The sequence below is a fragment of the Ruditapes philippinarum genome, unplaced genomic scaffold, assembly GCF_026571515.1.
Source record: "Ruditapes philippinarum isolate M1 unplaced genomic scaffold, ASM2657151v2 ctg76_1_1_1_1, whole genome shotgun sequence".
Taxonomy (NCBI): Eukaryota; Metazoa; Mollusca; class Bivalvia; order Venerida; family Veneridae; genus Ruditapes; species Ruditapes philippinarum.
The window spans coordinates 564013-575959 of NW_026858000.1; the positions used below are offsets into that span (position 1 = coordinate 564013).

The 11947-nt window shown below is 32.5% G+C and overlaps 1 protein-coding gene across 1 annotated transcript; it reads right to left on the reverse strand.

The window, feature by feature from the left end:
• Positions 1 to 1898: 1898 nt before the first annotated feature.
• Positions 1899 to 9871, reverse strand: LOC132751761 (dynein axonemal heavy chain 1-like; the record flags this gene model as incomplete). The annotated part of the gene is given in 9 exon segments (XM_060742002.1): positions 1899 to 2690; positions 4029 to 4234; positions 4690 to 4896; positions 5846 to 5957; positions 7294 to 7479; positions 8120 to 8265; positions 8482 to 8691; positions 9099 to 9254; positions 9835 to 9871. Coding segments are annotated over 9 exon segments (1294 nt in total), but the record flags the coding sequence as incomplete, so codon positions are not given.
• Between the last annotated feature and the right edge of the window lie 2076 nt (positions 9872 to 11947).

The following is an 11947-nucleotide window of genomic DNA, read 5'->3' on the forward strand; positions in this document are numbered from 1 at the left end:
TTCTATTTTATTTATATATAAGTGCAATGTTATATGGAGTTTTGAGAATTCAGGGACAATGTATAACTATAGAGCCCATTTCACCATAGCCACATTTGTTTCCAAACTTGCAAAGTACATATATAAACAAGCATTTATACTAGCTGATGTAATAGTAAATTATGCCATTTCTTTAGACTTGCTGTATATCAAGAAGTTTTGAAAGACTATAAAATATACAATTCATAAATTTATAAAACTGCACGTTTTAAATAAAATTTAAATCATAAATTTTGAAGCAGCCATGTATATGGAAAATATAAGCCTCACAATCGTCCAATGAAAATGGTTGTTACAAAACGTGCAGTATTATAAAATGGCAATAAAGACTTAAAAGTCTATATAGGAAATAGAAAACTATGCATACATCGCGTGCTACTTCTGTGAAGGATTATATATCTTGAGAAAAGTAACATTTCACCATAAAAATAATCTAATACAAAAACATATAAAAATTCTCCCAAATAAACAATAAAATTAAAAATAATATAAAGTTGGTTTTGTAAAAAGAAAATTTCCATGCAAAAATTTATTATTTCTTGTATGAAATGTTACTGATTTCTATTGGCTATATGTATTGTTTTTAACCCATTTCTCATTGCATATTTCAATCTTTTACTGCAAATGTAGTTATTTCTTCATAAGAATTATTATCAAACAAATTTTTTCTTTTAATACTGTAAAATCAGAAATTTTCATGAGGAGATAAATATTGCTAATTTCAAGTGAATTAATGCTGTCAAATAATATTTCACCATAAAAATAATCTTATGCAAAACATAAACAATCAACCCACAAACAACAAAATTAAAAATACAAGTAACAAGAACAGGTTGAACCGGGTGATGCTCCCTGAGAAGGTTCTGGACACAGGAAAGTATTAAAAAAAATGAACAAAGGGCAAAAACTCCAAAATTAGGCAATGAGATCTATCTACCTACAAAGTTTCATGTTGATACCTCTTATACTTTTAGAGTTATGTCCCGGACAAAGTTTAAAGTGTAAAAATAAACAAAGGGGAATAATTCAAAAATTAGGCAAGGCAGAGTTACGGTTCTTGTGCACTGCACACCTACTCAATGAGATCTATCTACCTACAAAGTTTCATGTTGATACCTCTTATACATTTAGAGTTATGTCCAGACAAAGTTCAAAGTGTAAAAATATAACAAAGGGGGATAATTCAAAAATTAGGCAGGGCAGAGTTACGGTTCTTGTTCACTGCACACCTTCTTAATGAGATCTATCTACCTACAAAGTTTTCATGTTGATACCTATTATAGTTTTAGAGTTATGTCCTGGACAAAGTTCAAAGTGTAAAATAAACAAATGGGGATAATTCAAAAATTAGGCAAGGCAGAGTTACGGTTCTTGTGCACTGCACACCTACTCAACGAGATCTATCTACCTACAAAGTTTCATGTTGATACCTCTTGTTGTTTCAAAGTTATGTCCCGGACAAGAAAAGGGGACGGACGGACGGAAAGACGGACGGACGGACAAGGCGGCGACTATATGCTCCCCCGAAATTTTTCGAGGAGCATAAAAATGAAGTGGGTTTTTGTAAAAAGTAAATGTAATGATGGGTGCCATTACTACATTTAATTATCACATGTTGTCATGGCTGCCATATTGGATTTTATCAACATTTTTTTTTTTTAATTGTAGGCTTATGTACCAGTCCGAAATATTGATTTTCTGAAAAAAAATTTAAACAAGAAAATATCTCATTTTACAGTATCTATCGTTGTTGATGTGTGTTACATAAATATTTTGAATCATATCCAACAGTCCGGCCCCGGCCCCTAGCCCCAGCTTGATATATTTTATATTAAATGGCATGTATATGCAGTGCTTCTGAGTGACTATTAAAGTTAAATGTTTTCACTACATGACATGATTAAAGAGTGGGTAAGTTAAAACTACTTTATATTTCATATGAAGATTTGCAACTTTTCATCAGAATAAGTTATACACCAATAGCAAACAAATTATTCTGAACATTGAACCGAGCAGATCTACAGCTAGAACATTGTTTCACACTACTGGTACAATGTATAATGGGCATTTTACAGTTGATGCAAATATTGATTTTGATCCTAAACTTGATCCTTATTTAGATTCTATTTTAAAAAAAAATATTCTCAATTGCCAAAAAATGCTGTTCAAATATGTCCAGAATTAAAAAAAAACTTTGATTTTTAAAAAAAATTCTTTGGTAAACATTAAAACGTTTTTGGATACTCTCAGGATCAGTATAAAGTCTATCCCATCATTACATCCTTGCAGTTTGGCCGAACCATATATTTTTGCCTCATTAGTTTTAGCTCTTTTTAAAAAAAAAAAAATTAAACTCTTTAAAATAGCAAAAGGTCATTCCCAAACTTGATAGCAGGGCTAGAATATAATACAAATTTAGGAGTGTTTACAGATATCAAATAGATACTGAAACATTTACGAGAACTTGACAAGACTGCATATCAAACACACAAACTACCTTAACCAAGTTTAGTTGCAGCAACAACAATTCTACAATTAGTCAGCAGTAGACAGCAAATGTTTTACCCCACCCACTACATGATTACATGGTGCAATAGTCGCCTGCACATTCTGTAACTTACCCCTTTCTACCAGCTGGTGCTGGTAAACTACTATAATGCAGAATTAACAAATCAATTATCAGTCAATTAAATCATATACAATCTAAACCTTTCTGACTATACACTTTCATTTTAAATCCTATATTTAAAGCCAATTGTTTTCTTTTCCCAATTAGTTTAAATCTGATTTAGAATAGCTCAGTTTTTTGTGTTTTGTTTTTAATGAAAACATGTAGTTTTTTTTTTACCATTCATAAGTCTGATTCCTATTTCTGATCCATAATCAATATTTGAACTGCGCCATGACAAAACCAACATAGTGCCTTTAGCTACCAGCATGGATCCAGACCAGTCTGCGCATCTGTGCAGTCTAATCAGGATCCATGCTGTTCGCTATCAGTTTCTCTACTTGTAATAGGGTATGTAAGCCAACAGCATGGATGCTGATCAGACTGGGCGGATGCACAGGCTCATCTGGATCCATGCTGGTCGCAAACGCATTATGTTGATTTTGTCATGGCGCGACTCATTTTTCTTTAGAAATAGCTTTGAAACTGTTAGAAAATAAAGAGCAAATTTCAAGAATAGTTTTAATAATCCCTTATGCTATGCCAGAAAAATTAAACTAAATTATAATGAAACTTAATGTCACATACATCTATCTTTATCAAACAAAAATTAGGCTGCAAAACTTAATAAACAAACCATAATCTTAGCTAAATCACCCGCATATGATAGAAACAAACTTTGACACAGGATTCCCAAACTAACTATATAAATATTAGTCTATAGATATCCCTTTGTTTAAATTAACTTAATTCCTCACTAATGGAAGCAGGATGTGCAAAATGATACAACTATATCATGTTTAAACTACAGTATAGGGGTGCATGTTTAAATATCTACTTTAATTCTCTCAACACTGATGGATATCACAATTTAATATGTAAAATATCTTCATAGTACATGTATACAATAATTTGCATACATCACTGAAGTATAAAATAGATATGGCAACAAATCTGATAAACAAATGAATACTGCTCAAGGAAAAACAGACTCAAAGTCACAATATGTATATAAATATAAAAATTAAGTAAAATACAAGTGCCTGGTGTAAAAAAAATAGTTTTTACTTTTACTTGTTAAGAATAGATATAATATATTAATCATTATCTTTTTTACACATGATGATTTAACCTGGTTGTCCTTGAGCTCTACACAAATGTTGGTCACCACAATGTGACTGCTGTTACAACTTAAATAAGAAGCTGGATCATGGGGCAATGTATTGGTCTCTGTGGTCAGGAATTTATTATATTTCAGACAAGCTCTTAGTCAAAGTTCATTTCAAAAAACCAAATATCTATAAAAAGTATGTTAACTTACTTTTTGCCAAGCACAACGTTTATAAACACAGTGGAAGCCTGCATGATTTTATCACTTCTGACGGCACGTACTACACACAAACGTTGCATGGGTTTATACACCTCGTCCATCTTGTCCGGTAGAGGTGTGGTATCAGGACTGTCAGTCTCGCACAAGTTACGCCACTGTGTCTCACGACCATCTTTCGGCATGCGATCAAACATTTCCTAAAAAATTATCAATTATCATTATAATTATCTGTAACAATCTCTAATTATCTTAAAAATTATCATACAATTAAAATCTTAATCTTGCTGAATTTGTCCCACTTTTAATTTGGAACAGCTTATTGAATATGTAAAGGATTTCAATATTAAAATATTGTAATTAAACAAGGTTGCCCGGGCTCTGTACAAGTAAAACAGGCAAGTCATAATTGATGCTTGCCATCAAAGACTAATGAGCAATAAACTTCATCCCATTCATGTCACTTGTTATTTTCTTACTTAGGTCTACCAGGGCTAAGCAGTCAACCTGTCTGACGTTGATTCACTTGCCCATCACCACTGCAAACTCATGTCCCACAAAGCAAGTTAATTTTTTATTTTGGGTTATCTATCTAGCTTCTATTTCATTATTAAGATGTTTATTTCTGTAGAAAATAACAACAGAAATAATCTACCTGAAACCATTCGAAATGTGTAGCTAGCACTTGAAGGTTATGGAACTGGTCATCAGTCATCCAATCAAATGGCTTCTTGGTCTGGGTAATCTTGTTCTCCTGGGATTGTTGAATATGACCAAGGGAGAGCATCACTACTGAACTGTAGTCAGGGGAGATAAGAAACTCTCTTTCACCAGGACCAAGACGATCAAGAGAATCTTCAACCTGAAACATAGCAAAATGTTTAATTTAAGACAAAATAATTTCTCATTCATTAATCTTTAGCCTGCTGATGCCAACAGATTCTACCCATGTGACTAGTGAAGACCAAAAATCAGAGGTCGGCCATCAGAACATGGTGTACACTTTGTGCTATTCAGTAGTGATGTTCCGATTGTCGCAAGTCGCCGATAATCAGTTACTGTTATGTGAAGGGACAATAATCGATTCACAAAAATTTGTTCCGCTCGCCGTCGAAAATGTTTAACGTATCAAAGGGAATTAATTCTGATGGTAATTTTCTTTAAGGAACAACTCGCCGATCGCAAAAATATCATCTCAGAGACAATTTGGAGTTGAACAGGATCAATAAGTGATGTAAAAAAAGTAATATAATGTGATGTGAATGTTATTATTTGACATCGATTGAAAAATAAAATCTATTTCGTAAAATTATGACTATATAAGGTTAAAGTGCTAAATGAAGTTCATGTTACTGAATATAATCAAGTGCCTTAGGGTGAAATGTTACTTCCAGGGCTATCTCTTTTTGACGTGACTTAAGTCGAAAAGTTATCGATTATGTCCCATCCGATTGAACCGATGATCGATTGGCACAAATTTCATCCGATTTCCATCACTACTATTCAGTACATAAATTATTTGAAAATTATTATTAAGGGTTTTATCCAGATGCAAAAATGGTCAAGTTCCATCAGATATTTAGTGTGATTAGGATTAAAATAAAGTTAAAGAGAAACTAATCTTTTCCATGTTATAAATGTAAATAAAGAAATATAACCATTGTCTAGAAGTTTGGGTAATATAACCATTAAGTTTTTTATACTTTTGCTATAAAACCCCTTTTTAAAACTTTTTAAAATAAAAGATAGTATAAATTTAAAAATACTCAGTTCAAAATAAAGGAAAAGTTTGTAAAGTATGTAATGCTTACCTCAATAGCAAGAAGAAGGGCATAGATGAACCTATCTCTCTCAAAGACACCTCTAGCAGTGTAGTAGTATGCATTACTGGTCACTTTCTCTAGAACAGCTTTAATTGCTGACCTAAGATAAAATTAATTACAATTACACATCTTTTACATAAATTTTTCATACAAAACTTTAATATCACAAAGTTAGGTCATAAACAATATGTCAAGACCAGGTAAACTATACATATATAATTCATGTGCATTAAAGACACTCACATAAAAAAAAACTACCTCTACTGGGGTCCTACATATTTACCGGACAATCAGTTTACCGGACAAAAGCTGTTACTGCTGAATAGTGCTTTATTTTTTGCTTCAATTAAAAATCATACATTCTGAATTGTACACACACTTTCTATTTCAAAGTAAATAACAACAAAACCACTCTCAGGTAAATATTGTTGGTTCAGTTCTTTATCTACTAACATGCCCTTTTGTTTACTAGTTATTTCATGACCTGGTCATGCGGGGGAATAATCTGTTCTGCGCAGGCCCAAATATGGAGACACTTAATGGGTTTTTTTTAGATAGGTTTTACTTTTAATTCTTTTTAATGTTACATCAAGAGACAATTGTAACATATTTAAATGATAAAAGTAATTTTAAATTTAGTCTAAACAGTATCTCATTGTTGTCTTTACAAAGAAGTGTAAATTAAAAAACATTTAAGGAAACGGTTTACGCCTATGGGAGGAAACTCTACATCATGAAATGTAAATGAAATTTATTTTATGGCTTTTGTAACATGCTACATGATGACCAAAAGGAAACTGTATGGCAAAGAACAGAAGAATTCCATTTGAATATTAAAATGTTTCATATGTTTAAGGATCATGAAGGATCAATACGTTTATTGAGTTAATAGTGTTAATTTCAGTTACACCCTATATATTGGCCTCTTCATAACAGGCATGGCTGCCGTGTCTATTTCTAGTAACAAACTGGGTTTTTCAAATATCTTAACATTGCCATTCAATAGTGGTAGTTTCCTTGCTGGTTATTTAAAGATTAATTTCAATTTATGACTTCAAAAAAATTGAAACACAATGTCCGGTAAATTGAGTTGTTTACACGATTTTTTTCCCCTTTTAATGCCCTACTTTAAAGACACATTTTTAAGGTAAAATGTTTAATTTTATTTTTGATAAAGGAATGTTAACGTGCTGTAAGAACCCAAAATTATTTGGGTAAAATTTCATTCTTTTTTATTATTCTAAATAAAAGTTACAGATAAAAAGCTACATATTTTGTCTGGTAATATGTAGGACCCCAGTAGTTATATGAACAACAGTATATGAAAGCAACATAAATATTGTACAGTTCTTAGAATATCTATTGTACATTCTCTTAACACCTTTAAAATGCAGAAGAAGTACAAAAAAATTTTCATTACGAATATAAAAATTTACCTTTCAGAATGGCTAATGGCAGCATCGTATATATCAAGGAATCTATTGTACGAGATCTGATAAAGTGGATTCACTTCACGCATGTACTGAGTTACATCGAAACAAACAGCCGCCCTCTGAGCAATTGATCGGAAACCATCTCTCGCCTTCAATATAGAAGCCTCACTCATCTCAACTCGGGTTTGTCTGTAATACAATATACAGCTATACTTTATAACATATATTTACTTTTACATACGATCCCTATCATAGTTTGAATACATAATTTTCGGAATTATATCAATATGTACCAAAAAACAAAACAAAATCTTTCCAATTTAAAAGTTTGAATCCCTCTACAGGTTTATATGGACATTACAGATAAACACCTGGTATAAAAATACAAAATCACAACAGATTCTAGCTAAGACTGTCCATTAGCTTAATATGTAGAGTGTTGGACCGTGAATTGGGCGACCCAGGTTAAACTCCCGAACAGTGCAGGTCACTTTCTTTGAGATTGATCATGAAATCTTTTCTACAGTCATTCGCACTGTACCTCTGCTCTGGTATGTACATAAGTTTCAGTTCCTTGCAAAAGTGAAGGCAACTAGTTCTGGTAAACTGCTTGACAGCTTTCCCAAGAACAATGTGGTGGCTGAACTGTGCTCTGGTAAATTCAATGTGGTTTACTGTGATCATCCAGAGTGAAAACTACCAACACCACCACTGTTTCTAGCTAAGCTAAAAGCCCTGAAAAAACTTTATTAGAAGTACACTCAAGAATAAATATTAATCAATAATACCATTTCTTACAGTAACTATACAGAGGTAAATAGACACTTACGTCTCCACAGTCTCATCATACTGTTTCTTGAGTTCTGCCAGTTTTTTGGTTGCCTGGAGGTCATTCATAAGTCTAACATCACTAGAGAGGTTAGTTCTCATCTGTTTCTCTAGTTTGTCCAGGAACTCCATATTCTCCTGTCTCTCCTACAAACATACAGTAATTTAATATATCTCTTACAAACACAGTATTTCAGTGTATCTCTTACAGTATTTCAATGTATCTGCTCGAAAAATATAGTGTTCCAATATATCTCTTACAACATACAGTGTTTCAATGTATCTGCTGTAAAAATATAGTTAATCCCTGAAAAACAGACACTAATAATCACTACTGACTACAAAACTGTAATTATAACAAACCTGTCTAAGAGCTGTCTGCTCATCTTCTAGTCGAGATTTCTCATGAGCCATGAACCTGTTGAGTAATTCTTCCTCCACGTCCTTCCTGTATAACTGGAAGTACATGACAGAAGCGTATGCTGCCAGCTGCTGGGGTACCATGTGTGGCTCCACTGTTGTATGTAGATACAGGCGGAATCTTGGGTCACACTCCACCTCATGGTCTTCCACCTTCATGGTGAAATAATCAAATTTAGTTTTAAACATTATTTTTTCAGCTCAAATGTTAATAAAGCATGTAGATTATCTGAACCACTCTCAAATCTGTTTCCTGGAACTAACCAGTACCGGTGTCATATGAGGGATCACGATCATACTCCCAATATGGTTCAAACCCACAATCCTGGGTTGAGAGGCAGACACTTTAACTACATGTTCACCAGTCCTTTCAAATAATCTAACTTCATACTATCACAAACCTAAGAAAAACACAAGGTAAAACTTAAAAATAATCTGAAAGGTATCAATGAACCTTACCTAAACATTGTTCCTGCACTGAGGTCTATTACCAGTAAAATATGAAAAACATTATCATTAAATCTATAATAACATTCTAGATTTAACTAAATTACACTTACAATGATTTTAAATCTGTTTTTGCCGTTGATGAAATCTGAGCATCTCTGTATGGCATATCGGAATCTTGCATCCTTCGCCAATTTCTGTATATCACAGTCTGTTACCAATAATGGACTGCCGTCTGCTAAACAATTTTCTAGTTGAGAACGTATTTCCTGTAATGAAAATAAGAAGTGTACGCTTTAAAATTTGAAAAAAATCTCATCACTTATCTTGTAATGATGGAATTGGGAGAAAACAAACAAAATGCGGTAAAAAATCTGTCTCCATCTAATTTTTTCCTTGCTGAATTTCTCATAAGGGCCTGTCCATTATTAATTTTGGGGATAATAAAGATAAAAACAGTATAGACCTTGGGCAGATCTGACTGCACTCGTATGCATGCTGGCCTGGGTCTATATTGATGGCAAAGGCTAAAGTTCTTTCAGTTTCAGCAGGTAGAACAATTTGTAAAACTGTAAAGTTGAACATACTTCATTTCCATTAACAAGTGTTTAAACCCAATGAAAGCTACTGATGATAATGACTTTGCTAATGTCAGCAGTATTAGAGCTATACCAGCATGCAGTGTATGCAAATCCAAACACTTTACTTCTGGATACTTACTTTAAGTAACTTGGTAAAAACCCTAACATTTACAATGGACTAGCCCAAAGTCAAAGTGGAACAAGTCAAAAGTCAAAGTGGGACAAGTCAATATACAAATTTGGAATATTTCATCCAAGTTATACTTACAGTATATCTAACTTCAACAAGTCCCTTTTCCTTCATTCTGTACCTCAACCATTCTATAATACGAGATGTTGGGTCACAGACAAGAGGCCATGCTGTTATACTCTCTCCTTGCATCAGGAAACATGCATTCTCCAACATGAGGGGCGTGGTCGGTAGGCGGAGTATCTCAAGTTGCATGATATCCAACTGAAATAATTTTAAGCCCAACTTCATTCCCCATTCAGCCGGTTTAATTCAAATATTACTTACTATTATAACTATTATTTATTGGTTTGTAATAATCAGTTTGTCAACATCATCCTAAAGGTTCTTTCATGCACTTATTTTTAATCATCTCTTTGAATTGTTCTTGTTTTTAGCATTGTTGAAATTTGTTTTTACAACAATGAACAATCCAGTTAGTACAGCTAAAAATATTTTTTGTTTGCAAATTATTTCTTCTTTTTTTCATACAAATTGCTTCTTTTACACAAATTACTTGGCTTATACAAAATGTGCAAAAATTATACAAAATATAAGGATGTTATTTTAGAGCAGTTTTTATTTATTATGATTTGCAAAAGTAGCCAGCAGTTTTTTCTGCAGAAGTCCTAAAGCCCACTGTGGCTTATGGAAAGAGGAAAGCTCTGTGAATGCTTAGAACTTACCTGTGTATAAAGGAAGTCAACAATCTGAATGTTTCTGAACAAACTTCTTTTTGGTAACGGCATGCCATGATGTTCACACACCTGCATGAAAAACTCTCCCATACGCTTCCTATAGTAATAGAGAAATATAACAATAAAATTTCCCTTACATTTAACAATCTTTTTTTATGAATATTTAATTTTACTACTAGCTGTGTATTTTTATAAAAAAATTTACAAATTATCACAAGACTTACAATTTCAATGGTTTGCGAATCTAATAATTCATGGATGATTAGGTGAATATTTGTGTTCAAGTGTCATAACAAGTTTACAACAATGACTTTCCTATGGCTATATATAAAGTAAGACAAGCAAGTACATCAATGCAGTCAGACCAAACTATTGAAACATTTTAGTATTGGCTCATGTTTCACTCATGTTGATCTGTAATTGAAATCTTTTTTACCTTAATGTAACAGATTTGCCTAGTTTTTTATTTGGAACAGTTCATTAAAGTTCAATTAATCTAAATCAATATAAAACAAGAGCAAAGCATGGGACGTAATGCTCGTCTGTTAAAAGTTCTAAGTTAAAAAGGGACATTACTCCAAGAATATTGCTTTCAAAATTATGCCCCTTATCTAACAACTGCACCTTGTCATAAGCTACTAAAGGTACCACATATATGGGATAAAATAACAATGGACACTTTCAAATTAAAAGCAGCACAAGTCTATTATACAAATTTAACAATGTTAAGAGTTAGAATATATTAGAACATTTACGGTACCTGGTATCCATGTTATGTGGACCACAGTAGGTAAGGAAGGCAGATGCAGATATACAGTTGGCCAGCAATAGTTCATTAGAATCATTGTCCTTCACATGTTGTTTCCATTCTTCTTCCTGTCCTTTCAAACTATACAACACAATTAAAATACATACATTAATATGTACAGATTTTCATGAAATATACATATATACATACACAGAATTTTATATGAATTGTACAGAAATACACAATTTTCATGTGAAATGTACATAAATCAATGTACATATTTTTATGATATGTACACTTTTATACATTTATAGAATTATATATATTATTAAACTGTATAAAAATACAGATTTTTCATAAAATGTACATAAATCCATGTATAGATTTTCTTGAAATGTACATTTTAAATACAATTACTTGAACAGATTTTCTTGTAAATATGTACATATAGATACATATTTTCTAGAAATCTGCATAAATATTTTCTTGAATTTCAACAAGTTTTAACTTTTACACAGTCAGATAACAATTACAATAAACATACCTGTCAACCATTTCTGTAGCTGCCTTCAGCCTTTCATTCATGGATATTAGTTCCATTTCGAGGGAATGTTTCTCCACAACTGCCTGATCAAACTCAGCCTGTAGTTGGTTCACCTCATCCTGTATACGTGGAAGATCTTCCTCCTCATAAACTTCTTCCGGT